This window comes from Pinus tabuliformis, chromosome 4_1 (genome assembly GCF_031772625.1).
Source record: "Pinus tabuliformis cultivar Carrire ecotype Pingquan chromosome 4_1, CPIR1, whole genome shotgun sequence".
In the NCBI taxonomy this organism is placed as follows: Eukaryota; Viridiplantae; Streptophyta; class Pinopsida; order Pinales; family Pinaceae; genus Pinus; species Pinus tabuliformis.
Window position 1 is genome coordinate 403,601,143 of NC_142303.1, and position 26,005 is coordinate 403,627,147.

At 37.1% G+C, this 26,005-nt stretch overlaps 1 protein-coding gene across 3 annotated transcripts in view; it reads left to right on the top strand.

Annotated features, from left to right (window-relative positions):
• LOC149176028 (P-loop containing nucleoside triphosphate hydrolases superfamily protein) overlaps window positions 1-26,005 on the top strand; it is a 150,004-nt gene that overhangs the window by 84,516 nt on the left and 39,483 nt on the right. For 2 of the 3 annotated variants that reach the window (XM_089419835.1, XM_089419837.1), the window contains one exon: window positions 16,745-16,969. The exons of the other annotated variant lie outside the window; for it this stretch is intronic. In XM_089419835.1, coding sequence (XP_089275961.1) covers window positions 16,745-16,969 — 225 coding nt within the window. The remainder of the gene's footprint in view (window positions 1-16,744; window positions 16,970-26,005) is intronic. 3 annotated transcript variants of the gene reach the window in all.

The window sequence follows — 26,005 nt, forward strand, 5'->3', positions numbered from 1 at the left end:
CATCTCAACCCTTGTATAATCTCTTGTGGGTGCTTCTCAATACGCAACTTTACACAATGACCTACTTATATTTGTTGAGGAGGACAAACTTTTAATAGTGGCCTAGTGTTGGCGATGTCACAATTCTTAAAATTCAATTTAAAATGGCCCATTGTTGAGTTGCTCTATAGGCAATTGTACTCTTGACTTACTGGTATCTCTTGTTAGTTTTCCTAAGCTCAGATCTGATTTCTAATTCCAATAAAACAATTCATACCTAGATGCATGCCCAGGGTGCTTTCTTGAGTCCATACAATGACCTTTTTAACTTGCATACATGAGAATCCCTCTCATGCACTTTTAAATGTTCTGGTTGCTCAAGATATACTTCCTCCTCAATAACACCATTAAGGAAGATTGTCTTGATGTCCATTTGGTGTACCTTCCACTCCCTCTGTTAGGCAAGAGATATCATGTAGAAATTCTTTCAAATCTAGCTCTGATACCATGTAGAAATTCCTTATAGATTCAAACTGCAGATTGTAATATGCTAAAACAATTGACTTGAATCTACTCTACTCATCAGTCGGAACAATAATTGATCGATGAAATCACGAAGCATATAAGAAAAGAATTCAACACATAACACAATGATTTTATGTGGAAAGACATAGCTAAAAACCCCTACTATCTGTATATTGCATTAATAAAAAAATATGAGAAGATTACAATGCTTTGCTCAAGCTCGAACAACCTCTGCACTATCTCTATCTATCTCACTGCCAACTTGTGCACAAGTTTCTTTTGGCACGCCTTTCTCTCACAAGCTCCACGCACAAACTTGTGCTTCCTATTGCTTGGTCTCACCAACTTGTGCTCACCAAAACAATCATTAAACTTGTGCCTTCATTCCTCCTTTTAAAGGCAATTCAAATGGCTAAAATTAGTGAGTTTTCTAATTAAGGAATGATTTATTTCAGGCCTTCTTCTGATTGCATGTGCCATTTGTTTAATTAGATGATTTTACAACTGATAGTACATTGTCTTTGAACTATAATCTAAATTGGGTCTTTCTTTGATCAGAGATGCATGAGTTAATTATGAGTGAATCTTCAGTTTACTGGTTGAGCAGTGTTGATTACACTCCACTACTGCAGGTCACACCCCACTACTGGATCTCCCACTAATTCCTCCATTAGTTGGAACTAGTTTAACTGAATTTAATTTAGTTAAACTGAATTAAATAAGTACAATGAAAAAAAACTCAACCTGGGCCCCTAAACTTTAGCAACCACTCTACATGATTTTAGATAGACTCCCAACTTGAATTAACTGAGTCAACTAAGTCAAATTAACTTAGTTAACTACTACAAGTTGCTATGAGAATTAGAATTACAATTTAATTCCTAATTTAATTCAATGAAAAATTAAATTAAGATTTTTCTTGATGCTATTTTTAACATTTCTTCTTTCTATTTTTAACACTCCCTCTCAACAAGAAAGGAATTCAACTCTATCCCGATCCGGTACCTTTGGAATGTTCTGCATGCAACTCTTGTCACTGTTGTTGTTGCTAATATAACATCTGTAACTAAAAAGCATCCAAACAAAATAAAATGAATCAACTGTGTCTGCAATTGTCTACGAGGAAAACTGTGCTGCTATTGACTCTACTACTGAGCCTCTTGCTCTTCTGTCAACACTGCTCTGCACTCCTCAATATCTGACTATCAATGATCCTTCTGCTACTGAATATTGTGGGCCCTCGTAGCAAGGTAATGATCCATGAGACAAAAAACACCTCAATGGATCTTGCCCAAATTTTTGCAACTCTTGCACTAAGGATCTACATCACTCCACCGCATTCCTGGAGGTATAGTTTCATGTGCTCCCTCTGCCCACTTGGCTCGAACTCTCCTCATACTGGAGGTCTTTACTTGAGTGGATGTTTCCACTCTGTCTCCTCTATGTTTCTCCAATTGTGGCCGCTCCACAACTTCCTGAGGCTTCTTCTGAGGTTTCATGTTGAGAGGTCTAACATGCTCCCTCTCAACTACTAAGTCTTTAACCTTTGCTTTGCTCCTCAAGGCATTGCATGCATGAGCTAAATATGATCTACTCATATTGCTGTTGCTACTGTTCTGTTGCTGTTTCCGCACTGCTGCTACAAGCACTGCAATAATGAGTTTGATCTCCCTAGATCCTAAAGTACCAACTTCCATAGAGTTGCTTCCTCTGAGTCTCGATCTTCCTGTGGGAAATCTCCCTGCCCCTCAATTTACCAGTATCAATGATCAAAACTCTTTTTTGTGTCATTAAACATTGGCTCATTGATCTGCCCACTAGCAACCTTCTTGCTCCATTAAGAAGTTTGCACATAGGGTCTTTTGGATTTGCCCTAAACTAGAGCTCCATCAATCTGCAAGGACAACTTCGAATTCTTCTCTTCTATTGTGATTTCAGCTCTGATACGATGTAGAAATTCCTTCAAATCTAGCTCTGATACCAAGTAAAAATTCCTTATAGATTCAAACTGCATATTGTAATATGCTAAAACAATTGACTTGAATCTACTCTAATCATCAGTGGAAACAATAATTGATCGATGAAGTCACGAAGCATATAAGAGAAAGAATTCAATCACACATAACACAATGAATTTCTAGGGAAAGCCACAACTAAAAACCTTTGCTATCTGTGTATTGCATTAATCAGAAAATATGAGAATATTACAATGCTTTTCTCAAGCCTGAACAATCTTTGCACTATCTCTATCTATCTCACTACCAATTTGTGCACAAGCTTCTCTTGGCACACCTTTCTCTCACAAGCTCCACGCACAAACTTGTGCTTCCTATTGCTTGGTCTCACCAACTTTTGCTCACCAAAACAATGATTAAACTTGTGCCTTCATTCCTCTTTTTAAAGGCAGTTTGAATGGATAAAATTAGTGAGTTTTCTAATTAAGGAATGATTTATTTTTGGGCCTTCTTCTGATTGCATGCACCATTTGTTTAATTTAGATGATTTTACAACTAATAGTACACTGTCCTTGAACTCTAATCTAAATTGGGTCTTTTTCTGATCTGACATGCATGAGTTAATTATGAGTGAATCTTTAGTTCATTGGTTGAGCAGTGTTGGTTAGACTACAGGTTACACCCCACTACTAGATCTCCCATTAATTCTTCCATTAGCTGGAACTAGTTTAACTGAAGTTAACTAAATTAAAATGAATTAAATAATTACAACTCAAAAGAACTCAACCTCGGCCCCTAAAATTTAGGAACCACTCTACATGACTCTAGATAGACTCCCAACACGAATTAATTGAGTCAACTAAGTCAAATTAACTTAGTTAACTACTATAAGTTGCTATGAGAATTAGAATTACAATTTAATTCAAGGATAAATAAAATTAGGATTTTTCTTGATGCTATTTTTAATATTTCTTGTTCCTATTTTCAACATATCACAACCTTATTGAAGTATGTTGAGCTACTGGGTAAAGTTTTTCTTCGTAATCCACTCCCTCTTCCTGGGAGAACCCCCTCGCTAAAAACCAAGCCTTGAATTTCTGCACACTTCCATTTGCAGAATGTTTCATCTTGTAGATCCATTTTGAGCTTACTACCGACTCAACTTTCCCTCTTGTTACGACACCACAATTGATGATTAAATTAAAAATTAAACAATTGAGATTGATTAAGGATAAGTTAAGTGATTTTCCATCATATATATATATATATATATATATGATTACCAATTGAAACAAGGTGACTTATTAATTTTGGAAATTCATGGTTGCAATGATAGACATGTCTTTCTATTTTTAGAAAGTCACTGTAGAATAGTCAAAAATGAAATTTTATTCAAGGAAATTCCTCCTTTAGCTGCCAATTTTGAACACTCCCTATTAGCTAGGGAGGAATTTCTATCTGACACATGGATCTCTCCTTTGGAACAATGATGTTACAATTTAATGAAGAAGAATTATAGGGGAGATTTATCCATCACCCTATATTCACATGGGGGGATTACCAACAAGGATCTCACACAACCAAGTCTCATCTCCGCTTGGGGGGATAACCCACTTGTCAAGGATCTCACCAGCAAGACATATATTTGCTTGGGGGGATCCACTTGTCAACACATGACAAGGATCCCACACATCCAAGGCTCATCACTGCTTGGGGGGATCCTGTTGAGAAATCAATGCTGGTAGATCACAAAAACACAAGACACAAGATGTAGGCACTCTACCAGGGGAAAACTCTTATCTAGGGGAAAACCCAGTCAAAATCTCTTCCTTCAATAATTTTCCTTGAGACTCTTCAACCTAGACAAAGACCTCTTCCACACCAAGCTAATCTCTTCTTCTTCTATCCAACCTTCGACCTAGTAGCAACAACACTTTGACCCTAGCAACTTCGACTTGGCAGTGTCCAACATCAGCAACAACTTCGACTTGGCAACTTCTGGCATCAACAATAACTTCGACCTTGACAAGGAGACTTTGGTCTCCTAAACCAACCCACATGAGAGAGAGAGAGAGAGAGTCCAAAACTTCCATTTTCTTCTTCCCTTCTTGACCAAACTCGCTTTCCTTTTAGCCCCTTCCTTCAACTTCATATTTTTCCAGCTTCCATCTTCTAGCTTCAGATATCGAACTATGCTTGAGATAGTGAGAATCGAGATGCTCCAAATGAAGTCGAATTGCCTTGTATATATGCCTTTCAATGAGGTCGAATTGCCTTCCTTGAAGCTTACTTGATTTCCTTGAGGCTGACTTGGTGTGGAGGTTACATAATTCATTTTTTACTCAAAAAAAATTCTTTTTACATTGTTTGAAGGCCCAAGAAGGGTCTCTTAAAATATACAACGACTCTAATGACTCTTTATTAATCCTAGAAGTCCACAATGGGGACTTTGACTAATAGAATGATGACCCAAACATGAAACCCATGCTTTAATAAGTCATTGTAACAATAAAAAATTCTTTTGACAAATACATTTTATGAAGGCCGAACCTAGTTACATTTTTCAACAGATCCACTTGTCAATACATGACAAGGATCTTGCACATCCAAGGTTCATCATCCATGACCACCCTCTCTAGGAAAGGTCACATCTACCAATCCAAGCTACTCTTTGAAAACCAAGAACTTTCCTTTCGGCAAAGACTTGGTAACAATGTCAGCGATCTGGTCATCAGTCACTATATGGAGTCTTACTGGTCCTCTCTGCACCATATCCCAGATATAGTGATATTTGATTTCAATATGCTTGGACTTGTCATGGAACACGAGATTTTCTGCAAGTCGAATCCCACTCTTATTGTCGTAGTAAATTACTGTTATGTCCAAAACATGCTCAAACAACTCTTGAAAGAGCTTCCTCAGCCATATTGCCTCACAGTTAGTCATGCTAGCAACAATGTACTCAACTTCAACTGTGCTGAAGGCTACAGGTTTTTGCTTTCTGCTCATCCAAGAAATCATGTTAGATCCTAAGTTGAAGCAACACCCAAATGTGTTTTTTCTATCAGTAGAGTTACCATCCCAATCAACATCTGAGAATCCATGTAGTCTTATATCATCAACAACATATTTCAATCCCATATTGATGGTCCCATGCAGGTATCTCAGCTCATGCTTTCCAGCAATCCAGTATGCATGAGATGGTTTAATCATATATTGGCTTAGAGTATGGTTGCAAAACATATGTCTGGTCTTGTGTTCAGTAAGAACACCAGTGCCCCAATTAGTTGACGATATTCAGACAGATTTGCCAAATGAGGACGTGCAACTTCACCACGTAGCTTCTTGAAGTTCATCTCCATTGGAGTATTCATGGATTTACATTTTGTCATACCAAATCTTTCAAGCAACTTCACAACATATTTTCCGTGAGAAAGCAAAATCTCACCAGGTTTTTGCCATACTACAAGACCCAGAAAATAGTGCATTAAGTGAATATCTTTCATTTCAAATTCGGAAGCTAACTCCCTCTTACACTAGAGAATAAGAGGTTCACTAAAATCAAAGACATACCTTGGACTGTCTTGAAGTAAACATTTGGATCAACATTACTTCTAGTAAAACCAAGCTTCATCAAGAAGCTATCAACGCGAGCATACCAGGCTCTTGGAGCTTGCTTCAACCATAGAGGGTTTTCTTTAGTCTACACACATGAGTTTTCTCGTCATGTACTTCAAAGCCTTGTGGTTGTTCACAAATACTTCTCCCTTGAGGAAGCCATGCAGAAAAGCGATCTTCACATCCATTTGGTGAAGAGACCTTCCTTAGCTTGCAGCTAGAGCCATACTGGATCGGATGGTTGTATAACAGGAAATTGGTGCAAAGATCTCATCATAATCTATTCCATTTTTCCGAGAGAAACCTTTGGCCATAAATCTAGATTTATATTTTTCAACACTGCCATCAACACCATGTTTAATTTAATACAGCCATTTAGAAGACGCAACAGATTTACATTGGGGTCTTGGAATTGTTACCACACAATCTAATAGGGGTCCAAGGAGGGGTTCCTAAGGGAAAACTACTAGACCAAACAACAACAATGAGACAAGGACCCACTGTCACCTAAGTCAATGTCCCCTCTCTTTACGGACTTTCACCAATGGGAGCAATCTCGGTATTAAGGAAATCATTGATTTATGCTCTTACTCTCCAAGTCTCTCTCTCTCTCTCTCAATCCTTCTCTAGTCTCTCCAATTCTCTCTTTCACAAGTTCAAATTCTCCTTTCACAATGCACAAATAAGGAGTGAAGATATGAGCCACAAGGAGTTCATGTCATAAAGGAGTAACTCACATGCCTTTAGGGAGAGTAACATATGCCAATTTAGGGAGTGAGGTACGAATGTGTTAAAATTGGCAACTAGGGCTAAAGTCCATGTGGGTCACCTCATTTATGGCAGATGATATTTTTCCTAGATTCCTCTTGTCAAGAGGTGTAGGATTGATCTAAAGATCATCCGATTCCGACAAGTATTTATGGAGATATGAATTTATTTGTATTTACTTGACAAATTTTCAAGGTCGGCCAACAGTTAAATGTGTGGCACACATGCCCAGTGAATCATATAAATACAAGAGAGGTTGATTCATTTTCTCATCATCTCATCTCACTCATTCTTCTCTCTCTCTCCTTAGCTTTGGGTTATACAAGGAGCAACTCACACGTGGGAAGGAGGAGGACGCATTAGGGCAAGGAGGACACTGAAAGGAGGACGCAGAAGCTGCTAAAGGTCTCTTTGACCTGCATTGACCAAGCATTGACTCATCAAGGATGCAGTTTTCGTGTGGCTGCCTCTCCTAGGCAGGCCGCAAATTTTGGCACAAAAATTGAGGCAATCCGTCCACAGGTTTGACCAGCATTGATCGCCCTAGTTTTGGGCAGCAGGTTGACTTCAGTCAACAACAGGTTGACTCTGTTTTTGGGGCTGTTCAAGGGCTGTTTCTTCAGGCTGTTTGAGGGCTAGTTGACCAGAAATTGACCAAGCATATTGGAGGTCAATTTCAACTCGTTTGACCAAGTTTGACTTTGCTGATCTAGGGTTTGCGGCTGCTGATATAAAATTACAGAATTCTGATTTTGTACTATTTCTCTTTGCTGAACTATTGAAGATAAAAGAAGATTTGATCAAAGGGTTTCCCCGCATTGGGGTTTGTCCTTGGCTAGTTGCCACATCTCATGTCCCTTGTCTTGGCTTGTTTTCTGTTGATCGTTTAATGTTCTATCTGCACTTTACTTAATGTATATGTGATTGCTAATCTGTGGCTCATAAGAAGAAAAGAAGTAAACTGCTCTAAGCATAGAACATACTATAATTTAACTCATGCCATAAACACGACTTTCTATTTTTTGAAAGTCACTCTAGAATTGTCATAAATGAGATTTTATTCAAAGAAATCCATCCCTTAGCTGCCAATTTTCAACAACCTCTTTTCTCCTTAGCGATTTCTTTTCCCTGCAAATAAATTCCCTTCCTCTTCAGCTCAAAAATGATTACCTATTCAAGCAGTGTTACTTGGGAGCGGGAGCGGGAGAGACATTTTCAGAAGCTCCTGGTTTGGGAGCAAATCTCGGAGCGTTTTATATATATATATATATTTTTTTTTCTTTAATTTTTAAGTTTTATTATTATTTTATTATTTATTTATTTTGATACGTATATCTCAACAAAAACATGTAGAATAATGAATTAGATATAAAAACAATCATCTAGAAGTTATAATCTTCATCAACCACATTCACAAATTAGTAACATAGTAACATACAACATATTGAGTCTCATGATTCATCAATCTTAAAGTTTCAAGCTTTCAAAATTCAATATATAACATTTATCATCATTGATCACCAAAGTTGTACTTGTAAGCTAAGTGTAAACATTACAACAGATAATATCTAACATGAAATGAAATGAAATGAAACAACTTTCAATTTTCATGAAGCATCATATTTATAATTCATTACTAATGAGTTATAATTGCCAACCTCAAACTTAAATTGTCATATATTGTTTAAAAAAATATTAAAATTAATATGAAAGAGTCAATACTAGGGACGAAAATGAAGATTAAGGAGAATTTAACATTACCATGAATAGCAAATCAATACTAGGGACATAGACTTGATCATTAAGCTGCCTCACTCAAAAATTATTTGTTACTTTAAAAAAAAATGCATTTCGAACATTACTACAAAAAAAAAATTGCAAAAAAGGAAAAACGCTCCCGAAAAGGCAAGGAGCAAATTTTTTTTTAGGGAATGCGCTCTCGAAATCGCTCCCTTTTCGGGAGCGTGCTCCAGACCCGCTCCCGAGTCGCTCTGCTCGGAGCGCGGATTGGGAGCGGATCCGGGGGGGGGGGGGGGGGCGCTCCCCCGCAACACTGTATAACTTTACAATGACCAAAACCATATCTCCAAAGTGATTAACAGTCAAGATCTAATCTTGATCACTTGAGACCAACAATCACGACTTAATCTCTTGTTGACACAACTTAAGCCACTTTTTAATCATTATAAAAATAAAAATAAAGTTAATATCTAGAGAGTGCCTTTCAGACACTTCCACATGCTAGACACAGTGCCAATGTGGAAGTACTTGTCCAAGCTACCGCATTTAACATCCCTGACAGCTGTTGGCTTAATATCGATGGCCCACCTTGCTATGCTTACTTCATTTTTCTCACAAGCGGTGTCCAAATTATTCTTCATGGTGTTGTGGATTCCTCTTCACATTGGCTCTTCACTTTTTAATTTACATAAATTCTTCACAAACCCATGACTCCAAGGCTTTTAGATAGGGGTCTTCATGGCTGTCCCTGCAAGTAATGGAATTCCCACAATGATGGTTGACAAGGGCTCCTGTTCTCACATAGTTGACTTTTTTTTGTTCCCATACATGCCTTGGGTGATTGTTATCAGATGGGGATCTCCAATTCCCTAAAATTCCACAATGATGATTGTCTTGTGGAGCCTCATGCATGACCACATTGGTGCTAGTGGCTCTAAAAACTACCCAAATTTTGTTTCCTCAATGATAGTGTTTAATAGAAATTTTACAGGTTCTTGATAGGTTACATGTTATCACGCATCACTTAATCCCACATGTACAAGATACCTTTCTCACACTGTTAATACAAAATTGTCATAAATACCCTTTGTCTGTTTGTGTGTGATTGCAGTCCCTCGATGCCTTTGATCTCTGTAATCCTTCAGCTCCTTTACCTGCTTCTTTGGCTGCTTCTTACTGTGGCTTTGATACCATGTAAGTTTTACATACTTTCAAAGGATTGAATTCTCTACCTTATGGGAAAGTTATTTTCCCCCACGCTCATAAAATATCTTGTGAGTTAACCATAATCTTTTCTTTTTAGGTAAGGATGAACTTCTAGGAGCCTGTTTAGTTAATTAACATATTAGAAATATTTATAGATATTTGACTCTTTTCTGTCGGAAAATAGTACCAGCACATCTTACAGCCTCTTTGATGAATGACAATATAAATAAAACAGCTAACATACCATAGGGATCTGCTAAGCACAAATCCTACTTTATGTGTAAGATTACCCACATAATTAATTCGAACTTCAACAAAATCAAAACAAAAGGGTTTGCAGGTAGTTTTATAGTCCATGTTATTATCCCTATGTTTTTTGACAGTGTATGGCATCATGGATTTTGCATAAAATATACCACTTGCAACTGCGTTTATTTCATACCATGTATATGACGTGTTCGCAAACATAGATTACATTGAATTTCCAACATGAATTTCATGGAATGTATTTAAACCTATGTTCAATGTTACCAGACTCGGAATCGGCAATAAATCGGCGAGGCAAAAGAGCGAAGAGTTTTAATCGGATCGGGGAAAAATGGGGAAAAAATCGGTTAATTCAATAATTTAAGATATACACATATATTGAATTAAAAAAAAAGCAAAAACAAAAAACATTTTTCATTGATATTCAATAAAGCCATGTCCAAACAATGCATAATATCAATAGATGTCCAAAATATCATGAATGAATAACTATCTCATATATGTTATGAGTCCAAACATGATCCAAAGTATTGGGTCTTGACTCCTAACCTATGATTACATCGAACCAGAAGCACTTGCTTCTAAAAGTTTATAAAATACTGCATACTAATCAGTAAAACAACAGTAACTGAAATCTGTTGATTGCTGCTAAAATGGTGCGATAATGGTTTGCTATTGAAATCTTTGACCAAGCACATGCTAAAGCTACAATGGAGCACAATGCACACTGCGCCTCTATTACACTACGACTCTATTACGTGGAGTAAATTGAAACTGAAACCATGCCTCTATTACCTTCTCGACGTATGAGTTGTAGGCCTGAGTAGTGAGAAAAGTCAATTACAGACCGACTTTTAATTTTTAACCTAACTAAACTACGCAGCGAAAAATGCGGGAACCCTAAAAGTTAAAACCTGTGCCCCTTGAGTTGAGGGTTGAAAATCACCTCAGTCGCCTAAATCGCAATTAATCGGTGAGTCGCAAGTGAAACTCACATTGACCACGAGTCAAACACGGTCAACGCAAGTTTGACTCGCCCATAGTTGAATCGGATCGTTTGAGGGAAGAGCAGAGTTTGACTCGTGATTAATCGCGAGTGATCGGAGATTCATGTTTCACTGCCTATGTTGCACGAAACTTCTAGGAGTCGGGTCGTACCCGTACCTGAAACTCTGCCGAAACTCAACCAAAACTCGACCATTATGTAATCATATATGAGAGTTAATATAGGCTTGGTTTTCCTTCTAAATTGTCATTTATGGGTCTTATTCCCTTTTTTCTTGCAAGATAGTGTGTTATTCACTCATTTATAATTTTTTTTTTAATATATCTAGACATATATGGTGTTTCAGCTGACATTTCCATTTTTGGGAGGTGACGTTTCTAAACGTACCCGTTTCAAAAAATTTGAAATGTTTCGGCGTTTTGTGCAACTTAGGTTTAAACCAAATAGATTCATAATTTCATTCACATAGCTTAAGGAGATTTATTAAATAGCACAATTCTAAAACAAGCATAAGATAATTTTATTAATGTACAAGAAAAGATCACTGAAGTAGGTCATTGCTAAATACAGTGATTTCAACATAAAGTGGGAGTACAAATATGACTCCAACAAAATGTGAGATGTGGAAAATAAAGTGTTTAGCTAAGGTATAGCTTGAGAACAAAACTCTTGATGCAGAGTGCATTATGATAGGAAGGATCTACAATGGACATGGATCCAAAATCTGGAGTGCAAATACTGCCAGTGTATTAATGTCCGCTGGAGCTAGCTTCCCTACAATCTAAGGCCAGGTGGAGGAACTCAAGACTGAACTATTTGGAAGAGGACCTATAGACATAAATATATATAGAAATATTTTTATTAATAAGATGAATTACAGATGATGAATGATTACAATGCGGTTCCTGGCTTATATATTGCCATGGCACCCTTTCGGAAAGGGCATGATCTTATGATCGTGCCCTTTCGTCTAACTAAACCTAAAATTAAACAATAAACCTAAATTAACTATTTTTTTTACATAACATTGCCTTCCTCTCGAAAGAATGCTTTGTCCTCAAAGCATACGCAACGACAGATGTTGTTGAATTGGTTATGGAACATTCAATTGGGATGTCCATTGTCTGAACTGCAACATCTACATGTGTCGTTTCTTCAACTGACTTGTCTTCTTGAGTTGTCATATTCATTGGATCGGTATTCGTTCCCTTATTTTCAACTTGAATTGTTGTGACTGGGGATTTCGATAATTATTCTTGAGTGACTTGTTCCAACTTATCTTTTAATGCTTTCTTATCTTCCTTAAGTTTCTTAGTTTGATTGAGCAGACTTTGATTATGGTTTCTCAGACGTAAAAGTTCTTTGGTTTTTAATTCATCAACCTTATTTTCAGTGTCTTGAATTTTAAGTTTTTCATCTTTTAGATCTCTGATTTGTTCTAATAAATTTTTATTAAGGTTCTTTAAATGTAAATTTTCCTCTTCTTGTTCTAATAAATGCTGTTTGAGTTCTTTCTTTGAGACTTTAGTCTTCTTGACTTGTTCGAGTAGCTTTTCCTGGTGATCTCTTAGGCTCGAAATTTCTTTGTCTTTGCTATAGATGACTTCTTCAAGCTCTTTTTGCTTCTTTGATATAGTTTTTTCGTTATCTTGAAACATCAAATCTGAGATATCCTTAAGGTCTTCTAATGAAGATTTTATTGATTTTGATTTACTTGTTATGTCTCGAAACATGACCATCTTCCCTTTATAAGGAAACGTCAAAACTTGTTTCTTTATGTTTAACATGAATGTACCCAAATCCTTAAACCAGGGTTGATCGAGTATGATGTCAGTGTTTCTATCCGTCCTTACAACATGAAATTGAGATATGTAGTCATAATGACCTATTGTCACTTGTAGATCACTAATTTTATACTTGTTTTGGTCAAAAATATTTTTCTTTACACTAATGCTTAGCTCTGGAATTAATAGTTGATTTGCCAAGTTGATGTTGATATAATTTTTATCATTGCTTGGGTTGATGGCGACATTAACTTCTCTTCCTTGGATATTTCCTTTTAATGTAATCACTCTATGATCTGTAACTGAAAGACCATTATAGGAAAAACTTTCTTCCTTCATCATTTTAACTTTGTATGGAAATATTTTTTATTCTAGTTTTTTATTTTTTTTTAACTTGTTTTATCTCCCTTTATATATATATATTTCCAATATTCTCCCTTAATGTGAATTGTTAAAAACTTGAATACCTTTTTATTAAAAAAAAATACTCCTTTATATTGTTGCCTTCTATATATGTATGTATTTCTTTATATTAAGACCCCTTTTCAAAATAACTTTATTATCTTATAATAATAATAGTTTCACTTCCCTTTTTTTTTAATAATAAATTGGTCCCTTTTTTATATACTTAATTACTCCTTTGATAACTTTTAATGTCACCCCACTTAATATAAAAGTCACACTTAATATAAACTTTTATGATGTCACCACACTTGATAAATATGAAGGTCATGTCTTTTCATATGACACGGTCACGATGTTCACAATACTTTTTAAGTAGAAAGTATTATTTATCTTTCACGTAAGAGCTTTTGTATCCTTGTTTTTTCTTTAACTTTTAAAATACCATGGGTTGTTTTTAAAACCTCTTGTAAAAAGTAATATTTACCTTTCACGTAAGAGCTTTTGTATCCTTGTTTTTTCTTTAACTTTTAAAATACCATGGGCTATTACCATGGGTTGTTTTTAAAACCTCCGTTAAAATGTTCTCCACATAAAAAGTAAAACGTATTCCTTTTGTTTTTTTTTCTTTTAACTTTTTAAAATACCATGGGCAATTACCATGGGTTGTTTTTAAAACCACGGGCTTCTCCACGTAAAAAGTTTTAAATATACTTGGTATGAGATTTTTTATCCGTTTTGTTTTTTTTTTCTTCTTCTTCTTTTTTTAATTTATTTACTTTATTTTTTTTATGGCCAAAGACCAAAAAAATGGAGAATCTCCCAATGTGTGGCAAAACGCTTCAATTATGACAGCAACATAGGTTGATAGCCAAAGGCCTAGTGATCAGCCAAACGTGGCTCTGCTACCAAATGAAGCATAAAACTTCTGGATAGACAGAAATATATATAGAAATATTTTATTAATAAGATGAATTACAGGTGATGAATGATTACAATGCGGTTCCTGGCTTATATACCGCCATGGCACCCTTTCGGAAAGGGCATGATCTTATGATCGTGCCCTTTCGTCTAACTAAACCTAAAATTAAACAATAAACCTAAAATTAACTAATTTTTTTACATAACACAGCACCCTTTAATTTTCTAGGTTTGGTGGAGTGGTCACTGTCTCTAGTGGCAGCAGATCTCTCAAGATATGAGTTCTCACCTAAACTCAAATCTGGTGCCTTCAATACTGAAGTGAGACAGTAAATTTTGTGGCTGAAAAGAAATGTACCAGTGGCTTACAAGAAATATGTGAATGGGGTGAAGTGTGCAGATGAGGGGAGTCAATCCACCATAAATATGGAGTGCACCAGCTTTAACATCCAAGCAAGTAATCATCCTGTTCTGAGGTCAAAATCAGATTAGAAAATTTTCACCGTAACATGTTGCCAAAGTGGACATGACAGCAAAGAAATTGTTTAAAATGGTCAATTGGTGACACAACTGAACAATGTTGGTAGAGCCAATCGATGCATAACTAGGGATGAAAATATCCCAAAACTTTCATGCATTAGCACTGGGGTGAATCCAACCTCTTGGGTACACTAGCAAGTGCCAACCACAAGTTTTTGTCTGCAAACAAACTCTGGGATCCTGTGCACTTTCCTTCATTTACTGTTACAGCAGCTAGGCGAGCTGAATAAATAGTCTAGGTTTAGCCTCCAACAGTCAATTTCTAACAGCTATATCAAAATGGGGTCCAACTTTTTCTTGAAGTTGGAACTTGGGCCCACTAGAAAGTGCACCCCCTAAAGCTGAAAATATACATTAAAATCATGTTCTGTGGGGCCTAGGAATAGCTGTGCCCTTTCTTTTTGTTTTAGCTAGCAAAATTTAAATTATCATTTTGGTGGGCCCTGCTTTTACATTGGAGCCACTCCTTGTGGGGTCCATGGGAGTGCACCCCACCTCTTGCCTCTAATGTTAAAGCATATGAGGTTTAGATGAAACTGGTGGGATCCATGAGGTCTGCCCCTTCCTTTTAGACTAAGGTTCCCAAAGATAGATTTGCATACGTCTTTGGTGAGGTCTTCAAAAACTGCACCCATCACCGTTAGATGAAATGCATTACAGAACATATGGAACTTTTGTGGGTCCCAGGATAGCTGCACCCCCTCCATTGATTTAGTGAACTCATCACAATTATGAAGAAATGCTCATTTTGGGTCCACTGCCAAGTGTGTTGTAAGCAGGCCATCTTGCCTAGTCCATTGACCTTGAGGTTGGTAGAGGAAATAATGAAAGAATATGGTGGGAATGGACCTCCAACCCTCTTGGTGATCTTGTAGGTGCTCGGATGAGAAATGGCCTTCATACACCTAACGTTTATCATAAAGCATTAGTGTCCAGTTGTGTTCATGAACATTGCTACAGTAAGCCTTTGTATCTTGTACAGCACAACTTTCCATGCAAACATTTTAGAGCATCTATATATATCTGCACAACAATAATCAAGGTGTATATAATGTGAATCAAGGGAATGATATCCTCCTTATTAGCGTTACCAATATCAAATCCCACTGGGATTCATAACTTACAGTTAGTCAATCATTAGGCACCAAGTTGCAATATAAGTCCGGTAGAGTGCAGACATAAGAACATATAGGAATGATGTGTGTTAGACTATCACAAACAATAACGTAATGAAATTACAACATTTCTCAATATTTATCATTCAAGACATAAATTTACAATGCATGGTTAACAACATTTAATCTAGATCATTATATAACACCATGCGTCTGTGTTACATAACTATGTGTCGATGTTATATGTATACAAACAAATTCGGTCAACCTCATGACTGGGGTGGTCGACTTGAACCATGAAAAACATAATATGGACTGAATAGGACACTTCTAACATGGTGGGAACCACAGTTATTTTTCCATCCTTACTGGGATTGCATCCATTTAACTCATATGCATGTGCTTAGGAAAGTAATTATCCCTACATTGGGGTCACACATGTGAAGAAAGAAATTGAAGCATGAATGGTCTCATTCACACAAACATGGTTCATCTATAAAAGCGATATACATAATGATAACAAACATAGATTTACCATTGTGACCTGATGTCGCCCATTGTAGGTCCACTGTCATTACAGCATAAAATAAATCTCATATTCTTATCTGATTTGGTCAATCCCATGGCGCAGGTGGTTGACCTGAACTAAACACATCATCAACTAGTCACTGCTTTAAAGGTGGTCAAAACACAGGCAATTACATTTACACATGTTAATCCCATATTATTTTACTAGGCACGAGTTTTTAAGAACCTACGGGTTTTTGAAGCTGCATTAAATATTTTAAGAAGTTTAACATTTATTAGAAACCTTGATTTTTTGATAATAGCTATGATTGCTGTTTGCCTTTTATTTTCAAAATTTTGTTGAGAACAATCTAAGTGTACTAATTTTATTGCTTACTAATCTTCTTGTAGTTATTGGGCAATTCAATTTCGTCAACATCACAGATTTTGCAACATCTCTTTTTCATTGTATCAAAACTGCTAGATTCATCAATGATAATGATGGGAGATTCATCAAATGAGAGGAATGTAATGGCCATGGAGAAATTCTGCCAGTTACTTTCAGAGAATATTTGGCCTCTCCTTTTAAAATGCTTGACAGAAGGAAAATGTTTAGTTCAAGAAAAAGCATACCAGGTATGTTCTTCCTTTTGCTTTATTTGAAACTGTAGATATCTATGTTATTTTATGGTTTCAGATATTGTTTTAATATGAGGCATGTAGACTAAGGTGCCATGGAATGTGGTGATAGTGATAGTGATAGGGATAGGGATGGGGACACCATTTTTTGAATCAGGGTGGTGGGGGGATGCCAGGTTACTTCACATATAATATTTTGATATATTTGAAAAAAGTTCAAAATTTGGATATGGTCAACCCTTAGAGTCATTTATTTCAATCAGAATTGATTTGAACATAAAATAAAATGATACAGCTGGCAACATTGTGGAAATTTGATTGAAGAATATTGAAAGTGAAAATTATAAAATATGAAACTGTAAGTGAACACTGAGAAAGCTGAAAGTCTGAAGACTGAAGCCATAAGTTGAGGATATTTGCTCTTGCATATGTGCTGTTGGTTACAACTAACAAATCTTTGCCAAAAAAATATCTACTCTTAAAATAATTTCCTGAATAGAATCATGTATGAAAATGCAAATCAGACCTTAAATCAGATCATATTGCAGGGAGGATTTGGATCAGACCTTAAAAGCGGGAATAGTAGGCATGGGATTAGACCACACAAACCATGATTTTGGATTGTTTCAAGGGGACTGTCCCTCTAGTTTGAACTTTGGTCAAGGGTGCCTTCCTAAATTTGAGACACATGACATGTCCCACAGTTTGAGGTGGGGCATGGGACACATCCCGTTGTATGGGGAGATACATCTCCAAGACATGGGATGCATCTTCAAGGTGAGGGGATATGGGAGTGTGCCCCGTGGCATCCCTTGTCTAATTTGATATGTATGCTACTAGTAACTAACCTAATGTATCATTTGAGGCCATTGTCTTTAGACGTGCATGCAACTATTGATAAGACCATTGGATTTGAAACTTATTGGCTAGTAATCAACCATTTATGAGCCTAAATTTATGCAAAGAGAAGGCATATCAACAACAAAAAATACCACATTCACAATCGCCATTTACAAAGAAACATCCAGAACATGAGATACCCGTGTGTTTCTTGAATGTTGCATTGAAGAGCATTATTTGGATTGTTGATGCTATTTATTTATAGATGCCACGATTACTCATTAGTTACTTGGTGGTTCTTTAGGAATTGACTTTGAATCTTTTGGCACAAAACACAATGGTAACTATCTTGTGTCTTTTTGTTATTGACAGAAACCTATCTTCCATCTCTATTATTTGAATTTTGTGTTTCACTTTATTATCTTCAACTACAAAATTGAATTCATCTATTATTGTTGCATAGGTGTATATTTGGATGTTTTAAATGGATCAATGATCTCATTTCCTAGGTCATATTTGTAGGTTTCCTAATTTGATAACTATTGTATGTTGAGAATCATGTAATCATCAGATTTGGTTTTGACCAACTCTAAATGACATTAATGTGATCTTTTTGTGTATTGCTGGGTTATAATTAAGGCCAAGTAGTCAACTTTGATATGTAGGCTCAATAATTGGCTTGAAGAATACACCTGACTTGTGGACCATAACCCATAATTAATGCCAACTAGTCAACTTTGATATGTAGTCTCAATAATTGGCTGAAAGAATACACCCAACTTGTGTGGCCCATAACCCATTTCGGGAGGATGCTCCACTTGAGATGTGTATAAATCAATGTTTTAAAACTCCGACTCCGAATTTGACTCGGCCGAGTGTTGACTCCGACTCCAACTCCGACTCGGTATCGACTCAGTCGGCTTGATTTCAGTGACTCGGTCGTTGTAAAAAATACATTAAATATTTTTTTTTAATATAAAAAACATAATTTTAAAGATTTTCATTCATGTTTCCAAACACACATCATTAGAATATAGATAGAAGACAACATATGATCAAAGTAGGCTCATGAATATATCCATTGTATCCAAATGACACCCAGTGCACTGTCCAATACATACATGATCATGATATAGAGATCAAAACAAAAACATATAACCAAGGAGGTTAGAAATGGCCTCTACAACAAAAGTAAATTGTGACAGTACTATTGGCTACTGCTAGAGGAGCCGAGATCATGTGGATAAATCTCTGGATCAAAGTCAGACAGGGGGCCCCATGGCTCCTCCTCCTCATCATCTCCAACTGCAATTGTAGAAGTGGTAGCACTAGCAGGCTGTGCAGCAAATGCAAGCTGAGATAGACGAGATATGCGCTTCTGTTGTGGCTGAGTAGAGGAAGCGCCTACAACTGGAGGACTCGCTGGATTTGAGGCTGAGGCTGGTACAAGTGGATCAAAATCTGCATTCAACTGAACATTATTTTCAAGTGATGCTATCGTCTGTAATTCATAATCCATGTCCTCATCAAAAGCAAACTCTGCTGGATGACACTCCACTACCCAATCTGATGTTGGATCAATGCCTTCCAACATAATGGGATCTGAATCAGGTCTTTTGTTCAACAATTGGTTGCGCCTGAGCCGGAGATTGTAGTGGACATATACTAGATCATTTAACCGTTTTGATCCAAACTGTTTCTCTTCTTTGTGTGAATCCTCTCAAAGACAGACCAATTGCGCTCACACCTAGTAGCACTGCAAGTTTGACTCAAAATATGAATTGCAAACTTCTGCAATTCAGGACAATGGCTACCAAAAGCCTCCCACCATTGTGCTGCAAAAAACATAGGAGTGTAATGAGTTAGCTCAACAAAATTACAAATTATATCCAACTTTCAAATTATAAACGATTTAACAAAATCACTATTAAGAATTTGAAAATTGAAATTTTTGTTTACCTGGCTCATTTGCTTCCCTTGCAATCTTTGCTAGGTTCTTCCCAAAGGTACCTGAGGCAGTGCTGAAGGTTGTGACCTGTCGGTGTATCTCCAGCTGATCACACTCCAATGGGATCATGCGATCAATGCAGTCAATCAATCCATCTCTAAACTCCCCCCTCAAAGCTCCTGTCGCCTTAGCTTTATAGTGATACCGTGGGTTCAAAAAATACCCAGCTGCATATATAGGACGATGGAGTTGATTGTTCCATCTTTCATCAATGATTGCCCAAATGGGCCCATACTTAGCCACTTTATCCTTGTATGCCCTCTTTATTTGCTCCTTTGCTTGATCCATAGCCTCATAAATGAAACCCATAGCCAATCTTTCCCCATCCACCAACCGCAACACCTTAACCAGTGGCTCAACAAGCTTCACAATCTTTGTTGCCTTTCTCCAAAATATTTATTCATTAACTTTCTTTTTCAATTCTTTGCCTTCCAGTTTGTGAGACCACTAGCTTTGACTCCATTCTTTAGTGGAAAAAATCGTTTGCAAGTTTCTATGTTGTGAAAGCATAGATTGCAATGTCAAAAAATGAGTAGCAAATCTAGTGATGGCAGGCCTAATAATATCCCCGCCCCCTGTGTGTTTCCTCATCAGGCTCAAAATCCATGAATGATTGTAGATAAATTTTGTTATGCTTTTGGCATGATCTACAGTGTTTTTGACCCAATCTAATTTGCCAATATCCTCAAGCATGAGGTCTATGCAATGTGTAGCACATGGGGTCCAAAAGATGGTTCTATGTTTTTCCTCTAACAGTTTACCAACAAGAACATAGTTAGAGGCATTATCTGTGACGACTTGAACAACATTAGCCACCCCCACCTCCTCAACAACCTCATCCAATAGTTGAAACAAAAATTGTCCATCTTTTACCTTATTAGATGCATCAACTGATTCTAGAAACATGGTTCCCTGTGGGCAAAAGATAAGAAAGTTAATGATGGTACGGTTTCTTTGATCAGTCCATCCATTTGACATGATGGTACATCTTGTTCTTGTCGATGAGTCCTTGAATTCTTTCAAATACTCATTAATGGAGGAAATTTCTTTCTGCAAACGATACCCCTTTAACTCATGCATAGTAGGGCCTTTGAAGCCTTTTCCAGCAGCATGTATGGCATCAAACATAGGCTACTGAACGAGAAACATTGAAGGTGATATCAACATCATACCACCATCTAGCTATGTTATCACAAGCAGTCTACCTCAATTCTTTCTTCCAATGGTCATCTAAAGTGGGATGCATATGACTTCTACTAGCTTGAGGACCATGTGCATTTGATGGAGAGGAGGGAGTGAAATAACTTTTGATATTCATATCACCCTTTTTCATTTTACCCTTTCTCTTTTCTTGAATAGACTCAAAGGAGGGAGGAACATATCGGAAGGGGTTGGATGCATCAGTACAAGGGATAGAGGAAGAACCATTGTTTTAAGAAACGGCCGTTTCGATACCGAAACGACCGGGTTGATCCGAGCCATTACCCTCTGCTGTGACCCGGCCCTTGGAACGGTTCGACTGGCTGACTCGGCCAACTCGACCGTTTCTCTATTGACTCGGCCGAGTCATAACCAGTGGCCTGTAACCCCATCAAAACAACGATTTGACATTTTTTTAATGAAATTTTGAAGTGTTTGCTGATTGGTTTGAACTCCAATGTGTTTTATGAATTAGTTAAATGTTATTTGGGGTCCATTTCCCCCTCCCAAACCCTATTTAACACACTCAAATGCTCTCTACTATTGAGTGCTATTCAAATTTCATGGTAATGTTAAATTCTTAAAGTAAAAGTGACATTCTCCTTAATCTTCATTTTCATCCTTTTACTTAAATTTTTAACATTACCATGAAATGACTCAGGATGTTTGAGAGTGGTTTCGGCCTCATTGGATTTCATATGGAGAAAGTAGAATTTTAGATTTCATTCAAAATCCAGCAGACTTATCAGTTTTTCAGGGTTTCAGGATTGGAGGATTGCAATGTTTCCATTGAATTTTGTCATGTATTAGGGTATGGAACTCGTATTTAATCAAGAGCACCAATCCCTCTATGTACCTTGATGTTAGTGACATTGGTTGTCGAACTCCTCTGGGGTTCGCTCCCAAACCAGGAGCTTCTGAAAATGTCGCTCCCGCTCCCGTTTTCGCTCTCGCTCCCCACTTTCGCTCCTGCTCCCAACTTCCAAGTAACACTGAGCCAAATGATGTTGGCAACTCTAGCAGTAGCCAGTGGTACTGGTCACAGACTTTTGTTGTAGAGGCCATTTATAGCCTCCTTGGTTATGTGTTTTTGTTTTGATCTCTATATCATCATCGTGTATGTATTGGACAATGCATTGGGTGCCATTTTGATATAATGGATATATTCATGAGCCTACTTTGATCATGTGTTATCTTCTATCTATATTCTAATGCTGTGTGTTTGGAAACATGAATGAAAATCTTTAAAATTATGTGTTTTTATAAAAAATAAATATTTAATGTATTTTTTACAATGACCGAGTCATTGAAATCGAGCCGGCCGAGTTGATACCGAGTCGGAGTCGGAGTCGACCCTCGGCCGAGTCGGAGTCGGAGTCAGAGTTTTAAAACATTGGGAAGAACCTTCAAAATCAAAATGGGGGTTGGTAGTCAACATTTTCTGTATATTCCTCTTCCTCCCAATTTCAGCCTCTAACTTTTTTTGCCTAGCCTTATCTTCTTTAAACTTCTCAAAGCTGGCTAATAAATCCTTCCTAATCTCCCCAATTTCTCGTGAGGTACATGGAGTAATTTGGCCTCTAATCCCCTTCAAGTGTTGTTTCAGCCTATTAATGCCCCCATGACCTTCCATAATTTTCCTATGGCAAAATTTGCAATGCATTTGACTATCAACCATTTCAACATATGGCAAAGCAACATCTTTCATTGTAGATGCCATTTTTTGACTTGGAAATGAAAGCAAATAATCTGAAAATGAAAACAAAAAAAGCATTGATTCAATGTTCATTTCTTTCACAAAAAAAACTCTTCAATTTTCAGATTTGCACATAAAATTTAATAAGCAAAACAAATTTTTACAAGTGAAAAAAAATACTTCCAGGCACAAACTGCCTCCTCAAGGTTGCTCCAAGAAACCAACTCCTCAATGGCAAATGCTGCTCCAAATGGATGCCCAAGAAGCTCCTCACTCCAGTTACAATGCTTGCCCAAGACTCCTCACTGCTGCTCCAAAAAAAGGAACTCAACAACTCCTCACAAACTCTCACTGAAATTCTCACTCAAATGCATGAGATGACTATGAGGAAATGAGAGGGGTTGGGTGGGTTAAATAGGGTTTAGGAGAGGGGAATGGACCCCAAAGACCAAAAAGACACAACACAATCCGGTTTGGAGTCCCCCAAATGAACAAATTAAAAAAATCGCCGTTTTTCGTGGTTAACGAGCCACTTTTCCAACCCGGCCGAGTTAATGTGAACTTGATCGAGCCAACCGGGTTAATACCAAGCCGGCTGAGTTGTTAGACAACTCGACCGACTCGGTATTAACCCGGCTAGCTGAACCGTTTCCTAGGCCGAGTCACTATTTTGGGCTCTGGCTCAGACCAATTCGGCCAAGTCGGTTCCGAGCTAGCCGGTTTTGAAAACATTGGTATAAATACACAACTTGGCTATGGACAACTCTTGTTTTGCCAATAATGTGATCATTTGTTTTATTACTAGGTTATGATTAAGGTTGGATTAGTTAACTTGATTTTTAAGCTCAAGAATCCTCTTGCAGACTTTGCTCTACTTATGTGGGCCCATAACCCCTTTTGGGAGGATACCGTACTTGAGTTGTATATAGATACACAACGCAAACTTCATTTGCAACATCATCTTTTGTGATCATGTGACCTTTTAATCATCCTTTACCATATGAGCATTCTTCTTTCATACATGTGATTATGCGTATGGGCATTATATCTTTGTCATTCTCTTATTCTATGGCTGTTTACTATTTTCTTCTTTAATCCTGCAACTTTTTGGGTTGGTTGTTTGGTTTAATCCTATTCACTTGTTCTCATGTGAACCTTCCCTACTCGTTTCACTATTGTTTTTAGGGTTGTTCATGATGATATTTATGTGGCTGTACTTGACATGTGAAATAAACCCCAAACTAGAGGAGTATAGGTGCCATTTCAAGGAATGAGGAGCTTGTAGGAATAATAATTTGTGATAGGGATCTACTTTCTAGGTGTTTCCATTGGCGTAGTTTATGATGTATATTTAGCTATGCACTTTAAATATGTGCTTAATGTACTATGCTGAACCTTTGATCACGGTATGACTTCCTTAGTTTTTCCATTTTAGGTCTTTTGAATCAAGTATGTAGGTCCATATAGGATTATATTCTCTATATAATCCTTTTAGTATAGGTGCTATATTTAATGGAGTTTTTGTTCACTATCCACTAGGATTCCTACCATTGTCTCTTTTCAAGGACTCTTCTACAAATGATTCTCAATATATTATAGTGGACACTTGTTACGGTGGACATTTGGTAGTGCATTTTGTTTGTTTGGGCCATTGTGATATTCCTAATGGAAATATTTAGTAAATAATAGAGACATGCACTAAGCTACAACAAATAAATTTTGAAACATGCAAGCGTAATCAGTAAACCATAAAATATGAGCAGACATCTAAGCCATTATATTAATAATGCTGGAAATTGGGTACAAATGGAGTAGAACAATAAAACATGGGCTTGCCAACGCAAGCATGCAAAACCCAGTTGAAATGATGTAGACCTGTTAAAATTGGCAACTAGGGCCAAATTCCACCTTGGGACAACTCTTTTGATGGAGATGATGATTGCATTAGATTCCTCTTTTTGAGAGAACCAAGATTGATATAAAAATCATCTCATTTGGACAATCAGAAGTATGATTTTGAATTTATGCCCACTCATGTACAATTTGTTCAGGTCGACCATATCAACATGTAGGCTTAGGAAGTCCAATGGATGTGTCTCTTCACCCACAATGAATTGTATAAATACAAGTGACCTCACACCTCATTTGGCATCATCATCACTCACACATTCTTCTCTCTCCTTCTCTCATTGGTTTGTACAATTATTGGGCAGCTCCTCTCTCTCAGATGTGTGGCAAGAAGGACGAATTTTCTGGGTTGAGTAGCAAGACCGAAAATTACAAGCAGTAGACCAAGTTTGACCAGCGTTGACTAAGGGTTTGTTGACCAACCTTCTCTACAATTTTTGGAGGATCTTTTTTGTCTCTTTAGGCCACATTTCTAGGCACAAAAATAGAGGGAATATGGGCAGTTTGACTAGCGTTGACTTCAAGGTTGATTGCATTTTGATCGTAGAAAAGTACATCAATTTTTCTCTCTCCTTTGACAAGGCTTTTTTGGGTTGACTTTGACCTCCTGGTTAGGTGAGTTTGACTGGGGAAGACTGAGCTGTTTTGAGGATGATTTATTGCTTATTTGACTAGTGTTGAATTTCTGGTTAGGGCTGAAGTTTGACTGTAGTTGGCTGCAGAAATTGACAGGATTGTTTTTGACTTCAAATTGGGAAATTCATTTTGACTTCTGTACTCTCTCTCTGTGTTGAACTTTTGATATTATAATAAGAAGAATTGATCAAAGGGTTTTCCCCACATTGGGGTTTTTCCCTACCATTCGCCAAATTTGGTGTCCTCTTGTCTTGACTTGTCTTTTGCATTTTGTTTCATGTTCTATCTGCTTTTACTGTCAATGTGATTATTGTGATTGCTACTGGAAATTGGAAATTGTTATTGGGTTGCTAAGGAACATTAAAGTAAATTGTGCAAAGCATTAGAACATACCATTGTTAACTAAAATTTACATGGAATTAGAGCCTAGGTGAAGATAAAGCCCAAGCAAGAGTGAGAAAAACAATCACTAAGGAAAACTGTTAGACATGAATCTTGGTCTAGCTTCAATGGCTTCTACATCCTACTTCAAATTTGAGGATAAGCTCAAGGACAAATTTGACTATTATGCATGGAAGATGACTTTGGAAGAGCATGATGCAATGAACTATGTAAACAAAAGAATGGTGGAGCCTCCTTCAAATGCATCTGCTGTTGCAAAAACAAAGTACAAGAAAGGTGACGTCAAAGCTAAGAAAATTATCATAGACTCCATTCAAAAGCATTTGGTTGCCTATATTTCTGA